Source organism: Coturnix japonica, chromosome 1, assembly GCF_054131305.1.
Source record: "Coturnix japonica strain WE chromosome 1, WE-NBRP24, whole genome shotgun sequence".
NCBI lineage: Eukaryota > Metazoa > Chordata > Aves > Galliformes > Phasianidae > Coturnix > Coturnix japonica.
In genome coordinates, this window is record NC_140663.1 from 85,465,910 (window position 1) to 85,483,829 (window position 17,920).

Here is a 17,920-nt window from a genome sequence, read left to right on the forward strand (position 1 = left end):
AAAAAAGAGAGAGAGAGAGAGAGAGAGAGAGAGAGAGAGAAAGTAATAGTTGAATTAAGCCTATTATGTAATGTGATTATTTTAAAAAACACTACAGGGGAAGTTCTTTTGCACTGCAGGAGGTTTTATTTTAAAGTATAATTTCTATTCAGGCTCTAATTCTCCCACCTCTTTCTTTTTGTGCCTTACATTTTATTACACCAATAGAAGGTCCCAGCTGTGAAATGAAGATACAGCCTCTCAGACTATCGGGATGCTTAACACAAAGTGAAACTTAGTCTATTATGCATACATGCTGTAACTCAGCAAAAATGTTACCTACTTCTTACTATGTTACCTACTACATCACAGTACAATTGCACAGTGGAATATTGGTGTATAAGTTTTCAAGCTGAATGTTTACATAGTTCTTTAAAATAATTGGCTTTTTGTTGCAAAGACAAACTACCTATCTGGAAAACTTCAGTGTGCTTTACAGTTTACATATTCTTTACAGTTTCTTTCATAATCTTCATCAGAGTGTAGAATATTTTATGGAAAATGAATATTCAGTCAACACAGCATATAAAAGACGCTAACTCAATCAAGGCAGGAGGCACCACTATGATAAACTCCTTTATAAAGACAATTACTTAAAAACTGCCCAATGTAATTTCGGCAGTGATAATAAAACCCTGGCCAATGTTGTCAAGTTTGGCTTTAACAGAAATTTGGACTGGCATCAGTGACTATTAACTGGAATTATTTAAAAAATAGACTGAGCATCGAACTTGGAGACTAAAAAAGTTCACCATTAATAACAGCTATGCATATTATGATTTACAAAAACTGACCTATCTCATGTTATATTGTCAGTCTATTGTTTCAAATAAAATGTATTTTCTCCATGAATTTCCCACTTAAAAACTCTGAAATGTGTTATTTAATTTTGATAAAGTTGCAATAAATAAATCCACTGCTGGCTGTGCAGGTGGAGAAAAATTATGCTTAACTCATCCATAATGTTTCATTGCAGTTTTTGAAAAAATCTTACAGGTGTGGTTCATACAAAATTTCTGTGTGGTTGACAATGAACATGGGATATGGAATGATTAACATTAGCTGACACAGGTTATATGGCATCAGATCAAATTAACAGTAGGTTGTGAGTTAATCATCACCTACTAATATAAAATCAGTTTGTCTTACAGAAATATGATTTCACACATCTCCAAACAACAAAAGCAACAACAACAACAACAACAACGACAAAAGTGAAGAGTCTAAATACAGAGATGTAATACAAAGTGTTGTTTAGATCAAGGCAAAGAAAAGTTTCAAGAAACAAGAACAGTGAATGAAAGTCAGAGATGGGATAAAGATACTTGTATTTGTAGGAAACAGACTTTTTCTAATTGCTAAACAAGCTAAGTTTGAAGAAGATAACTTGAACAGAAAGGAGAGGTGAATTTCAGCAGACAAGGATAATCCTTAAGTTGAATGACCAGAATAGAAGAGCCTGTACCATCCCGAGAATTGTTCCACAGTGGTAAGGAACACAGGGCTGAGAACTGTGAGCAGGGGTTCTTACCAGCCCTACAACAGCAGACAATATTTTATCTCATATGGAAGTGTATATTTAAGAATATATTTACAGAATTTCACCCAAAGCAGTGTGTGACATGTGTCACTGAAAACTTAACTGTAAACTTCCAGCATTCAGAAGGCATAATCCTGAGGGGAAAAAAAAGTTATACCTCAGTTGTTGAGAGGTATTAGAGATCCACGCTAGTTATGGGATCAAGGTAAAGGAGGCTAGGTAGAGTTCCTCTTTGTTAAAAGCTTACTGATTATGACAAAATTCTAAACTGTCCACTTTTCTGCCTAAGGCACAGGCTGTCCAAATCTGAACATAAAACAGTAGAAGTCCAGTATCCAAATTTTCTTTTTATCTTGACCTACTTTATTTCAGTTGTAATGGCCTTTTCCAGAGAAATGTGGAAACAGAACTTTAGAATTTGAGATTCTTATGTACAAATGTCTTAAATTTAAGGGAGAAATACCTTCATACCATATTCATATTTTATTAGAATATTTCATTTTGGATATGGACAAATTCATCCAATTTTCCAATTCATTAAAATTTATTCATACAGACTGAGCATGTAGCTTGGGCTTTAGATTAATTTTGCAAGATGATTTATAAATACAGAAACACACATGCTTTTCCAGATTCATTACAGTTGGGTCATACAGGAACAGTTGCTACCAGCATTCCTTTCTAGGCTGCTAGGAATTCATAGCCCAAATAGTACTCTGCAATAAATAAAATTTATGCAGAAAATGAGATAATTTCTTTCAGTACCTCCATCTCATCTTCTCAAGCAGCTGGAAAGTCTATCATGTCGAAGTAGGAAAGAAAGAACTGTGCACAGGTGAAAATCTGGCCATTATATTACTGAATTAGAATCTAACCCTGTTATGAAAATGTACTTGCAAATCAATATTGTCAAACTATTTACACCGAAATGTTAACACCTGAATGGCAAATGTGTTTCTGCTATTTTCTGCATGTCTGATTTCAGACATGGGCATAGATTTGAACATGTGCTCAGAATACAGTGCTACAATTCTAACCACTGATGAGCTACATTCTATGTTACATCACATACTCTTGGGAAAATGAAGACTGTGTTCAAAATTAGACATTAAAAATATGTAATCTTTTTCATTGGTTTTGATCATAGGATTTTTTCTGCTTCAGTTCCCAGCTGTAAATTGGAGGCAATCGAATGTACACATATTTAATAAAAATAAACATTTAATTATTTGCTAAGTTTTCAGATACTATGGGGAAGAAACAAATGAACACCTATGAAGAAGTTTTAATTCTTCAAACTGAGGACATATATCAAATAAAACCTTAGTCACACAGATCATTCATAGCTACTACTCCATTGCAAAAGCCAAGAATCCCCTTCAAAGGCTATATCCTGCTCATAATGTTGAACATTTCAGGAAACAAAATATGATGATATTTCTTATACTATAATGAAAGTTAGGAAATTTAAATGTTCCAGTTCAAGCAGTTTAAAAATGTCTTCCTTAGATTTAGAGGAGTTTCTATTTTGAATTAGTTAGAAGTAAGGCAACTATCCTGACAAAGGAAGACATTTTCTACTCTTCCTCCTCTCCTTGAGATGTCAACAAATTATCTACAAAGTACATGTTTTGGTAATTTTTTAACTAGCAAACACTGAAAACTCTAAAAGAATGGCTACATCTGTAAGCAAAGGGAGACCAGTAGATATTATGTATCTTGATGTTAGTGAGTTTTATGTTGTGGTCTCCAACAGGGCTGATACCTGTCAACTATAAGCATGTACTACTTGATTGGTGAAAAACTGGACCATTGGGCTGTAGGGGGGCTGGTTACAAGTAGACTTCTTCAGGAGTTTATCATAGGTGTTATGTATGATCTGGCTAAGGAGTTGGAAAGTGCTCCCATTAAGACTGTCACTGACACCAAACTGGGGTTGTATTCAGTATATTTATGGGGAGGGGTAGGCATTTAAAAGGACCTTTACAGACTAGAGGAACAAGCAAACAGCTTCCTCAAGACAGGAAGGGAAATTCAGCAAGGATTATTGCAGATTCTAGAACCTGAGGTGTAAAAGCCATGATCCCTGGCTATGAACCACCATGAATGGTTTTGGGTGACCAATTCTTTGTTAACCATCTTCACTATGTTTTCTCTTCACCTAGATCTCTACCAGATTATTTTCAATCGAAACAGCCATTCTCTGGGGTCACTGACAGAATGGTGTCATGTATTTCACTGTTACTCTAAGTAGGTCTTTCTATAAGACTTTGCAAAATGTTTGTTGCATTCACTGGAATCTTTTTCAAATGGATATTAGAAAAGACAGAACTTTCATTTCCTTTTCTGTGGTGGTATCATACATATCTTTTACACAAGCTTTGGAGTGTTTCAAATTCAATTATTTGGTGTGCCCTCATTATTAAAAGTGATGAATTTTTCTGATATTACAATGTTTATTTGACTGCATTTTAGATTGCAGGTTATATGAAATATTGATGTTTATTCCTGATTGTGATTTTCTCTGTAACTTTTTCATGACCTTATAAGTAGCATTATTCTAATGATGGATACAAATCTGAGTCTTCTCCTGGAATAAAAATCTTATTTATTTCATCAAGGCTAAATATTCTCTTTACATTAATCAGCCAATATATAATGATTCCCTTAAGGTGCATGGAATGGAAAAAAAAAACTTTCCATTCTGCACATAGGAGACAGAAAACTCCCTCTTTGTTTCCCATGACCTAATTATTCTATTATTTTATATATAAGGTCCTTTCCAACCTTGTGATTTTATGATTCTGTGATTATATTTGGCACTAGGGGAAAAAAAAAAAAAAAGAAAAAAGAAAAAAAAAAAAGAAAACATCAGAACTTTATTTCATGCATGCTGTGGAGAGAGCAATGACTAAGAATGCTAATATTGAACCTTTCTATCACTGTGGGGAAGTTTTGAGTTCACTTTTGGAGCATTGTGGAGTCAGTAGACAATACCATTCAGATGTAATGTTGTGTAGAAGCAAGAACTTGTGACAAGAAAAAACACTGCCCTTTAAAACCTTTTTAAGTCAGACAACAGTGTGAATGATCATTACATTCTTCAGTTTTTATTTTTTTACAGCTATTTTCATTTAAATATATTCAAAATATTGTCAGACAATAGGACTACAGAAAATTCTAGATATTGCATATGAGTTCATCAGAAGGATATTTGTGGTTCCCAGAGCTTAATTAAGTGTTATTCTTTGGAAAATAAACATAAGCTAGATAAAACTATATTATGATGGAAAAGAAATAAATTAAAAAGGGATTGTAACATTTTACAGATGCATCAAGCAAGATCTTTTACAAAAATATTATAGCTTGACAACATTTCAGGGATTCATTTAAAATACTAGATAAAACAGCTGTAAGGACTGAGAAGATAAAAGATTAACTTTCATTTGCTCTGAAACTATACAGTAGAGGCTCTTTCAGAAAGAAATGCTGTTGGATAGTAGTGTCAACTATAACGTGACATCTGCAGTTTTGACTTAAGTTACACAGAGAAATGTCTAAATACTTTCATCTACATTACCAAAAAATGTCACTATTATTAGAATTGTCAATCAGCTGAACAAACCAATAATTAAGTTTTGCATTACTACAGTGAGTTTTGTTTGTAAAGTCTGCATCTGTGGTAAACTGATGAGTGTGCTTCTATTTTCTTTCCACCATCAGAAAAAATTAATTGAGAATGTCAACTCTTTATACATATAATATTCCAAACACTAGACTTCCATGGATGCCCATAACTGATGCCACAAGTACTATATTAGCTAGATCAGAACATCTTCAAATCTCAAGGTCCGCAACCACAGCTGCAACTTGAACTTTTCAGAAAACAGTCAAGTTTTGATACTGGATCCTGCAGGCAACAAACTTTGCCAGAGCTGCAAGCAGAAGTAAGAAAGCATTGTGTGAGGAGGTCTCACTATCTCACTATTCCCAGTCTGACATTGTGAGCAGTAATTTCATCCACACCATGTGGGACTGGTGTAATGAAACATGTCACATCAGAGCCCCCAGGGGCAAACTCAAGGAGTGATGGATCTTGTGGGAACCCCCCAGCACCTCTGAGGCATCTGACCTCTGCTTGAAGCTGCCTCATCCACAACACATATTCCAGAGGGAACTGTGGCAGAACATATAACAATCTGTGTGACACTTCAGTAATCCCTCTCACAGTCTGCCTCTGAAAAACCACTGCAGAACAGGCAAGAAACCTAGCCCACTCTTTTTGTCGGTATCTCAACTCTACTATAATATCATAATTATGTAATAATTATATAATACATATAACAATAATACAAGGTTTACACAGAATAATAGCTCCTGTCTCCAAAATACTTCTTCTAATATTAACAAGCACTGGACCTTGGTCAGAAGCAAGGTTGACTTCATCCTCACAGTGATGAACAGACAGGGAAGTCAGCAGTTACAGAAATTGCACCTTTCTTGTTTGGTGCTCTTATGTTGCTTTAATGGATCATTCAAAATGGCTGTCCCGTCTTTTATCTTCATCTACACCCTCTTTCACACAGTCCTCTACTCTTCTCCCCATTAGGTCACACTCAGAAGTCCTGTTCCAATAATGCTTTATCTGCTTAAAGACCAGAAATGCGAGATGACACAAATCTATTCTTAACAACTAGAAAACTCAGAGTTTGGGATAATTCCACACATTTAAGTGTCTGAGGCTTCCAAAACCATGGCCATCCACTGGTCAGGAAAAAAATTCATAATGCTTCAGGAGGACCTTACTTCTCCAATTCTCACAACTTATTGTTTCCCAACTCTCTGATAAATGTCTGGGGGATGTTCTGGAAGGGCAGCTGTCACTTTAAACAAAACAATAAATGAGGTAGGGCTTTATTTATTTGTTTATTAGGACTGTGTAGCTTTGAATAAGAGGGTACCTCTGATGCACATATTTTGAGGGATAGAATCAGTGCAAAGAAAGGTGTGGGGAGAAGTGGGATGTGGCGAGTACTCTCCAGCTTTAGCCTCATTCTGCTATTCTCTTTTAGGAAAGGAGTGCTCTGCAGCAGCCATCAGTATTGTGAATGTCACCACAGCCACAACCCTACTTCATTCTTTTGCCATTTTCATCTCTAACATCAGTCTTATGAAAACTGAATAATGAGAACTGTAACCATAGTAAGCATTCATTTACTGGTATGAGTCACTGCCACCTACAAGAAATGGGAGAGCTGTCAGAAGACAGTTGATAGAAGTTTACTCATGATGTATAAAATGTCAATGATGTACTAAAGCCAGCTTTGAGCTCTCCACGAAGCCCACCGTTCATCACTAAGCTTCTGACAGACATATTTGGACTCTATGGACCTCTCCAATTTCTTGCCAGAAGGTAAGAAGGAAGGCTGGGAGCATGACATTACTGTTTCTCATGCTAAGCAACTGGAAACTGCTCTCATGAGAATGTTTATTTATTACTGCTCTGTTCAGTGAAAGACTGATCTAATGAAGCAATACAGAATAGCTGATGTTGGCAGTTCTTGTGGTATGAACAATTTCAACTGCATTTATGAGAACAAAATATTTGTGCCCCAAAGGCCACCACACAGAGGTGCCCTGCCCTGATAGATCTGTTGTGTAGTTTTTATTTGGCTCACCTCTCAAAATCCCATATTTTCAGATGAATCACTTATGGTTGGAACTAAGTTTTCTTTTAAATAAATAAAAAATAATAATTAAAAAAATCTGTAAGCATCTCAATAAAAGTCCCATTCTAATCATTGTTTGTTTTTTTACTAGTATCTCAAAATGGTAAAATATAATAAATATCTATAATATTGATGAATTAATAAAAAAACACTGCATGTCAGGGTAAGACATTAAAGTTTCATAGGCTTTTTACTTCCCACAGAAATTACTAAGAAAAACTGGTGTCCTGAAGAAAACCAAATAGCCAAATCATCTTTAGGTCTAGTATTTTTAGCATTTGAAAGAAGTTTCAATAAAGAGTAGGAAAAAGTGGTTTTAAGTCATAGTTACAGAACAGTATGCATCTAAAAAGATACAAGAGATATATAATTTGATATATAGAGATATTTAAATTTAGACACCTATCTTTGGCAACATAAAATACGAAGACATGTAGGTTGCTCTGAAACTAATGCCACCTACTTATTTCCATGCAAACTAGAACAAAGAACACAATAACACTGTTGATAGCTACAGTCAACACGATTAGCTATGCACTTTTGCCAGAGATGGACAAGAGCCTGCACAATGTGCTCTCAAAAATCTGCACTGGTGAAAGTGAACCACTGTTGCAGTTGCCACTGTTGAAATGTACCACCCACTGCCTCACTGTGCTCACATCCAGTGTTTGGTCTCCAGAAACATTCAGCAAGTGTCAATGAATATCAGTGGTTGTCATCTTTTCCTCATGGAAGAATTCAATGACACACCTTTGCTCCATATGCACTTCCATGTCAGATGCCATTATGTCAGACTGCCCCCTGCTGCCATCTATCACATGGCAACAACATGGAATGAAATATTGTCAGGAGGGTTCAGTCACTACTGTCATGCCACCAACATCTGCCTCTGATGTTGTGAGACAACTTAATTAAACAGGAGGCATTAATTTCAGAGCAGCCCTCACAGTCATCTGAGGTGTCTAAATTCCATGCAGTCACTGGAGAGATAAGAGCAGCTCAGATGTAAATATCTATGATACAAATGCTTAATGACAGTTGAGATCATTTCTATGCTCTAAAATTCAGAGAAGCGTCATGCCTCTTCTAATACTCATAAGTATGTGAAAGTGCAGGAGCAGAACACTTAGTTGTTACTATTTCCAACAGCCCTCACCAACTCCATATATCTGTCCAACCATCCAGATACCTATCTCACAAAACTAAAAAGTTCAAAAAGAAGAAATATAGCCTCCAAACTTTCCTAGGGTGTTAAGACTCCAAACATGAAGGGCCAAACTGGCCCTCCCCTGAAACGAACAACAGTTAATTAAAATTTTGTGATGACTGCCTTATTTCCAAGTTTTTATCCCTATAGTGAATGTTAAATGAACAGTGAAAATCAAGCACCTGGGGCTAGAAGCCCTGAGGTCATTGTGTCAAATAGAGATCTCTGCATCTTGCTGTCACTTGTTATGTGTTAAATATGGAGATGAGGAAAATCGTATAAACTATTTAGCCACTTCTGTACTCAGAGCAATTAGTGCTGATCTGTTTCCTAGAATTAAACACTTGTACATCTTCTGCTGAATTTGAAAGTAATAGAGACAGGGACTCTGCACCCCTTGATACCTAAGGGAATGCTCAAGGGTGAATTTATTATCCTTCAAATATATCCTAAAGGCAAGATGTGGTTGCAGCTGAATTTTGTGAGATACATACACAGGTATTTCAAAAGCATATAGTAATTCAGAAGTACACAGGTAACACAGAAGACCAGTTGCACTGAACACCATTAAGATTTAAATGAAGGAACACTACCATACCGTTGTATTGCTTCGTGAGGCCTTTCTGATGATAAGACTCTGACTGGCGACTGCTAACAATCTAGGAGGGTGAATGGTGGGTGTTGTTGTGCCATAGTACCTCTGCTTATAATTGCAAAGATAAGCAGAAGCAGGACGAGCAGTCTTCTTCAGGGGCGCTGCTCGAAGGAGCTGACCACTGCAGAAGGCGATAATGCTTGTGTCTGGCAACAGAGACCCCCTCCCCCCTCCTTGCTGGCTCATCTGTGGGCCAGGAATGTCACAAAAGCTGGTTTTAAATCATCTTTCGAAGAGTGTTTGCCTGTTTATTCAGAAGTTCGGTATTTACCTAAAAAAATGCTGAGCTGTAATCCTCAAACTTCAAAGAAGAAAAAAACCCCACCAAAATGGGGGATAAAAGGCCCTTGCTAAACTGGGGACTTTGGAGACAAACTCCCAAAGACACCTTTGACGGAGAATTCCATGAGGGGAAAACCTCGTCCGAAGAACCCCCGAGGCCAGCTTGCTGAGGAGCTCCCTGGCTGTCTCCCATCCCCTGCGGTGATCAGACGAGTTCCTGAGATCAGCAGACCTACTGTGTAACTCGCTGGACCCATGGTGGTGACTATCTCTTCTGCTCTCTGCAGAGACTCCTTGCTTATATTTCCTACTTTTTCTATCGCCTAGCTTCCCTTCCCCATCTCCCTAAAAACGGCTAGGACTTTAATAAACTGGTTGGACCAACATTTGAACCGTTGCTTCTTAATCTCATGCCGGGTATACACATATCAAAGAACCTTGCCTCCCTCCTACAAATTGGAGTGAGACACCCGGTCAAAAGTAGGGTAGAAGCACGATCTAGCTGCAGTGCTGATCAGCTCAGGAGGAGTTATTTAAAAATAATACAGGCATGTAATACATGAAAGTACTTGGATGATTTAGATGACACCTAACTAAATGAAGAGGTTTTCAAAAGAGAAAATTTGAGCTAAAATGCTTGATACAATCCAAAGATGACTTTGGGTTCCTATGTCAATAAATTCCATCAAATTATTAAAATTGCAAAAAGGAGAAATTCTGCCTTATGCTACATGGATTTTGATATGCAATTTTCACCTTTTTCCAAAAATAGGATTGAATTATTAATTTAAAGACTGCTTTAAAGTTTTATGTTACCCTTCTGTTTAACACTACATATTGATCTCTTAAGGAAGAGGTTTGCATTTAAGAAACTTAATTCATATTAATTTAATTCTAAGCAACTTGATTATCTATGTTTCTTCATGGGTAAATATATAGCAGCTTATTGGATATGTCTTTTTTAAGAATGAGGTTGATTTAAATAGAAGGTTTTGTGCAAGAGTCAATCTCTGCAGATCTGTGCTTAAAAATACTGGTAGAAAGACGCTAGTTTCCAAGTAAAACAATTGATATTCTCAGAGCTACAACTTTTAAAATTCCAACAGAAACCAGTATCCAACTTGCACATATCATTACACTTCAAATTTCCTTGTAAATGACAGTGAAAGTATCCAGAAAGTTAAATATATTTTCTCTTAGGCTGGTTGATGTGGGAAGATTTTCATGAGACATTTTCTCTCTTATCATCAGTTCAATGATGTAAACAGTGGCTGATTAAAGCCTTCACTTCTTTCAGGTTGATATACCTGACTGGAAAAAAAATATATATCTCACAGCTGGAATTCTTCCTGAAAACTAAAATAGATGACAAAGTAAAAGACTGATGTTCTATAGACACTTAATGAAGACAGGCTTCAAGGGGTTTTCTATGGCAGAGACTGCGCTACACCCCAGGATGAGACAAAAAGAGCATATTTCTGAAGCTGGAGATTGCAATCACAGCAGAATAAAGAAAATAACAAAACATATTACTTGTTAAATCACTTACACTGGTTTTCCTTTGGATTCACAAGTCAAAATAATAGATTGTCCTTCTTCAGGCCACGAATTGGAAGAAATGATTTTAACTAAAGGTGTATCTAGGAAGAAAAGAAAACAGACATCTTGTTGATATACACCAGAAAAAATATTTATTATCTAAGAGTACATTATTCTCTGCTTACAAAAGACTACACCCTAGATTTCATTTAGACTTGTATATGCTTTCATTTGAATTCTTGTGCAAATTTCATTATCCTCAAAAAGGCAAGAAAATTGACCAATGGAAATAAAACCATAAATTTTTATATTCCAAGGAAACACAGATATAAAGTTTGTGTTTACTCCAAGGAAATCACTGTTTTTTCCTTCTACATTCAGTGCAAATGCTCCCAAGGAGCATTCCAAAGTCTAATATCTAATGGTGAAATAAAAAGTACTGAAAATGAATAGCAAATAGTCTGTGCAATTGTTTCCTTGTCTATTTATAGGTAGATATGATGGAATTATGCTATTAAGGCTATGAAACAACAACAACAACAACAAAAAATACATTTTAATAACAGTTTTACTTTTGCAAAAGCTTGAAACCATAATAAGAAAGCTACAGTGGACTTGCAGATAAAATACCTTGTTATGGGTATTTTATGGGATACTATTTCTGAAATGCAATAATGTTGTCCCTAAAGCAGAACTTATATATATATTTTCCATTTGACAATTTTTTCTTTTTTCTTTCTTTTTTTTTTCTTTCTTTCTTTTTTTTTTTTCAAAAATAATGTTTCAAATATCAATGAGAAGTTCTACACAAAACTTTGCAATCTGTACAAAAATCTTCTATTATTTTCATGTAATGAAATTAATTTATACTTGTGACTTCAAAACAATATACAACAAAAAACTGTGAATTAAGCATGAATAATTATTTGTAGCAGATCTTTAACTTGTAAAACATTTTGTCATCCAGTTTGCAAGAATACACCCTCACAAAGAAAATAGATTATATGAATTAAGGGGGGGCTACTTTAAGGAGAAACAAGGCTATATAGAAACATTTACATACAAAGAATTTTTATTTTTTTTTCCTTAGGAAAAGGAAAAAAAGAGTTCAAAGTCATAGTAAGGAAAACTTTCATACTCAACAGGAAAATATAACCCCTTGTTTCCTGTATGGTTTCCTAATACAAAAGACACGTCTTCATCTATGCTTAAAAACAAACAAACAAAGAAAAAATTACCCTGAAAATCTAGGGTTATTCAACCTTTATTTCATCCAATTTGTAATTCATATTGTTTTAGTAGTGAGGCAGCAGGGACAACACAGACATCCTGTTATCAAAAAAATATGAAAAAGCAAGACCAAATGACACTACTAAATCAAACAAAATTTGATTTGCTGTTACGGTATTATTTCTTATTGCCATGCTAAAAGTCCTATTAAATACTAAATGGTATAAACAATTTAAAATGGCAAAAACCTTTTTCTAGCTTTGGTTTTTATTTTTGACATATCACAATGTATCACTGTGATACAAAACAAGAAAAGGGGTTTAGTGCATATGTGTCATAATTCCACAGAAAGCACTGACAGCTTCATTTTGATTTCAGCTGCTCTTACCTCACACCAGAAGCCAATTTTTTTCAAAAGTTTGGATTTTTTTTTTATGAACCCTGGAATCCATTTTGCAGGTGACTAATCCTGTGCAGGTCACACAGGCATTTGCTTCACTTTTGTGCATGCTTATGGCACTGACCTCAAGTGGCTAAATAAATCAGGGCATCAAGTACTTCTGAAGTTTTAGTGTTGTTGCAGGACATGAATATATTACCCTCTTGACTATGCACTGGACAAGATGAACAAATTAGAATCAGATAGCAATACATGAAGACTTTAACTGATGGACAACAATGCAATGATATCAAGAGTTTTCCAGAAAAACCTGAAAGGGAACTAAACTTTTACGGAAGTAATCATGATTGCTGCAAGTGAAGACAGAAATTAATGGCTCAACTAGTTACTGACTTATGTTGAAAAGATGATTGGCATTTCACACATTACTGTAAATGACCCAAACAGAGAGGGGACTTCAAACAATTAAACTTTTATTTGTTTGGATCAGTGCCATGCTGTTTTCCCTAACTCAAAGTTCCCATTCTTGACTTATTCAGTGCTCCAGATAGTGCTCTGTTCTTCATACACCTGTAAACAAAGCTTACTAACAGGACAGGACAGGTTTTATGTTCCTAACACACTGTAAGATAACATGGGAAATAATATTCCTTTGTGCTTTCCTTGCTTATTAACTGATTAATTGATTAACATTAGCTGATTGTTTCTTCAAGATAGGAAACACAGCAATTAATTCAATACATAGCTGTTAGGAAAACTTACAAGTCACAATTTCTGTATTTTATTATCAGGTATTATATATATATATTAATATATATATTTATATAATATATATATTATATGTTTTCTATGAAAACAGAATATATATATATATATATAATAACTGATATTATATATCATATCATATATATATATGATATACTGATATATTATTATATCAGTAATAACTGATAATAATATCAGTTATTATATATATATTCTGTTTTCATAGAATCATAGAATGGCCTGAATTGAAAAGGACCTCAAAGATCAAGAATGCAATTATTCTAAAAATGTTATTTTAACAAATAAAAAGATTGCCTACCAACTTGAGGTATTTCCAGAACATAAAATGCTCTGTTATAAAATATTTCCTTCTGTCAGGACCACTTGTTTTAGAAACATTTGATGTCTGGATGTATTTTATCAATACACCAGGCTTTAACCTGCCACACCCATAATTATTAATCATAGCAAAATGAATATTACCTAACCTTCAGGAAACACTTTTACCACCAGGAAACAATGTACAAAGAAAACAAACAAACAAAAACAGTAAGAAAGAGACATTGTAATAGAATATAAGATGAAGGCTTATTTTCAGATATGCTTGACAGTTTTATATATGTAGATATGTTTAAAAAGAAAAAAAAAATCTCCTTTGGCACATAAAATCAACAACTGAAGGAAGTTCAAGGGTTTTACTGTGGGTGAGATCTTCCGCTGCTTCTTCACTAAGTCAGTAGAAGCATTTCAATTTACATCATAAAAACTTTAAAGAAATTTAATAATTTGCATCTTTAGTTTCTTAGGATTTGGCTCAGTAAGTTATTATAATTAAAATACGGTAGACTTGTATTTAAAGCAGAATTCTAGGAGTAATGACTAAAACTTCTTCACAGTACCCATAAATATGTATTTATTCTGAGCTCTAAGGACATTATGGGGGAGAAAAAAATTTCCAAATTCTAGATACTGGGAAACTGCATCATAAGAGAAAAAAAAAACATTTTATATGAGTGTAGATCTTAAAGCAAGCCTTCAGAGTAAAACATACTTGTTCCAATCCTCAGTGACTCATTTATTCACATATGACTCCAACAGTGTGAAAGCTGTTTGGCCTCTAATCTTGATTTTGAATAACGAGGTACTTATAAGCTGCAATTGATTGTTAGCACCAGTCTGAACTGAGACTCAAACATGTCTTTAGACATATGGCAAGATATCGTCTACCTCCTATGCACCAAGAATCTGCCCTTTTGCTAGAAATAAGAGTATAACACTGATTATAGATAAAACTAAGAGATGTAATTTTTAGATACAGCCTTTCTTCTTTCAGACCAAAGGCAAGAGTTACACTGAGTGATTCTATTTCTTTTCTTTCCAGGACATGAGCACATCTAATTGCACAAAACCATAGAAGCGATTTCAAAGCTTTGAGAAGACTTATCCATATTTCAATCAAGCGATATCTTCCTTATTCACTCACATACAAAATCTGTGAATGCATGTGGAAAACTGATTTCAGTTATTCAGGTAATTAATTTTATCTGATATATGAAGAAATTAAATGCTTCCCCACATAATTTTTGTTTTCCACTTTGCAGCAATTAATACAAAGTTTAAAATCCTACAGAAATGCTTTAATGATTGATGTAATCTTATTGAAAATCTTTCAAAATAAAGATGGTTCTTATCATTCACCAGACCTTTGCAGTCCAATGCTTAAGAGGTTTGTTTGGTTTTATTTTTTGTTCCAAATGCACTTGATATTTTCACATCACTTTTAGCAAGAAAAGAAAAATTTTTTTTGCTAAAGTGGTTATAAAGTTGACAGAAGGTTTAAATATCTTCACAGAAATTATTTCATATAATTTTTTCCATATATGATCACAATGAAGACACTCAAATATTCCTGTCTGATAAGTTCAAGCATATGTGTAAGTCCTTGATAATCACAGAGAAAATGCAAAAACTGAACAAATAAAAGAAAGTAAATTTGTTTAAGATCATAAAACAGGTCAACAAGTGAATGGGAAAATGAATCCTTAATAGCTCCTTTTTGCTCCCAAGATCATTAGAAATAATTTGGCCTCGTTTTGTCATGTAACTTCAGAAATCCTTGGTTCCTTCTATCCTTAACAAGATTCTGTGGATAATTTTGTTTTGTGAAACTTCCAGTTATTGTGTGAGTAACTAAAATGATTCATGATCTCTATTCCTTCTTAGGCACTAATTAGCAAAAGGTGTGTGGAAATAACCCGATTTCAGAAGAAAAATAATTTCATAAAAGGGCAATGTGAGAATAATATGGTAACTATGCTATGACATCAAGTAGTCTCTCTCTACTGCAACAATCTTCAGTTAATGAAATTGCAATCTCAGAAAGAAAGCATTTCTTTACTTGCATAATGTTACAATGTGCGGAATACACAGATTTTGATAAGTCTTTTAACAAATGACTATCAGAAGGTAAATTCAGGAGTAGAAAATGTAGTGATCTCCTCCTGGTCATCAGAATTAAAACAATGCTAGAAATACACTGACTCAAGATGCAAGCATCACAGTTTTTACTAGAGAGCACTGAGATATGCATATTTTATTGTAATATAAACAATACTTTCCACTACAGCTCACTACACATTTTGATAGGAAGCAAATCACAGAGCTTAAAGCTTAGCTTTCCCAGAGCTTCCAGTGAGAGAAGAATTAACAGAAAATGTCTTAGTGGTTCTCCACAGAAACAGAGAAATATTGTGTATATCCAACTCAAGGCTCCTGATTCTCTGCTAAATTACAACTTTTAATATATATATATTTTTCTTTTTATAAGTGCAATAACTTAAGAATAAATTTAAGTCCAGTGCCCCCAGAAATCTTTCAACGTGTATAACATTTCAGGAAGTAGAACAGAAAAAGAGTATTTCCTTCTTTTTACTTAGACAGACAGTATTACTGTTCCCTGAAGTAGAGCCCTGTACATTCACATTCTTCATTTTCGAGGACTGCTAGACCCCTGAGTCTTAGAAATCTACTTCTATACAGCATCACTTCCAGGTAATTTAATTTTTTTTAGGAAATGTTTACTAGTCCACTAAGAATAGTTCTTTAGATGAGTTATTAGAGCCCACGCAGTGATTTATGAAAAACAAGATCCTTCACTCCACAGAGTATTAGGTTTCTGCACTAAGTAAAGCAGATCCAGCAGAATACTTATTTGATAGTAATTCAGTGATTAGAACATTAATCCCTTCAGAATTTGGATAGAGTTTGCTCTGAGTCAAAGGGCACACTGACTTCTGGATTGAATTCCCTTGCAATAGCAGGAGTCCACCAGGTATTGAAATGTTTCTCTTCCACTCTGGTTTTGAACTAAGATTTCTCTTTGAATATGAAAATGCCTTTTTTCTTACCTATGCTCTAGTTTGGACAAATTATGAATTTCTGACATGTTAGAAAATTCTTAACTTGTTCCTCTTCACAAGTTACAGTTCCACAAGTAGTTCAGTGCAGTGCCATTGCCCCTATTAATAATCTGTGCCAATATAACAATGAATATGCCATTCATTTAAATTTACAAAAAAAAAAAACAAAAAAACAACCTTTCTAAAGTTAGATTAGGATGCCCAAAAAGAAAAAATCAACACAACTTTAAAATTCCCTTCATATTTCCTAGGATGTCTAACTGAAAGTTTTGTCAATGCTTAGCATCAAGTGTCTCTGGTAAATACATTCTCAGGCTTTAAGTAACAGCATTTTACTGAAATTTATTCAAAGGCCTTTCAGCTAGTGCCATGGAATGTGCTTTTTTACCTATCAAAGATATAGATATTTTCAGTTAGGGCATTTACATTTGCATGTAATTATTTCAAGTAAAGTATAATGCACTTTCAAGTACTTAGGTGTTTGAATCTGTCTATTGAGGAGGGATGTTACAGTTCGGGTAATACGGTCATGTTGGTCTTGATGATCTTTAAGGTCTTTTCCAACCTGAGCAATTCTATTGAAAGAAATCTGTAACTCCTGTTTTAAAAAGTATAATGGTGTAACAGAAAATTCTGGATGAACAAAATTTTAATGACAATCTCCATTAATGGTTCTGCATGGCATATAGCAATTTTGTAAAATGTCTGGATCTTCTCTTTCTAACTGTCTCCCATCTTCTTGTTGTGATGAAAGCAATCCAATAATCAGTAAAGTCTACTTGTTGCTCAAGTAACAATCAGCACCTGAAAGCTGGTTCAGTTTGTTCTATAGGAAAGGATGAGAATATCAAGAAGAAATCACATTTCTCCTGTTTTCCACTGTTGTCCCTTAAGAAGAGAATGTATTTTTTTCTGGCCTTTAGGAAATTGAAAGACCTGGCACAGAAAAATTGCCACATTTGGTGACAGTAACTTATATGGTTCAATACATAAAAGGTGCAGAGGAAAGATTAATAATCTGAATTATTTTAGTTTACGATTCTTTGGGGGTTTTAAAAGAAAAATCCATCTGTGAGATTTCTTCTTCTATGTATGTTATACATCAGAGTGATATA

General features: G+C 34.5%; 1 protein-coding gene across 5 annotated transcripts in view; it reads right to left on the reverse strand.

Moving 5' to 3' along the window:
* The window catches only part of CADM2 (cell adhesion molecule 2), a 590,946-nt gene that overhangs the window by 81,431 nt on the left and 491,595 nt on the right, over nucleotides 1-17,920 (reverse strand). For all 5 annotated transcript variants that reach the window (XM_085527351.1, XM_015880063.3, XM_015880073.3 and 2 more), the window contains one exon: nucleotides 11,002-11,092. In XM_085527351.1, coding sequence (XP_085383477.1) covers nucleotides 11,002-11,092 — 91 coding nt within the window. The remainder of the gene's footprint in view (nucleotides 1-11,001; nucleotides 11,093-17,920) is intronic.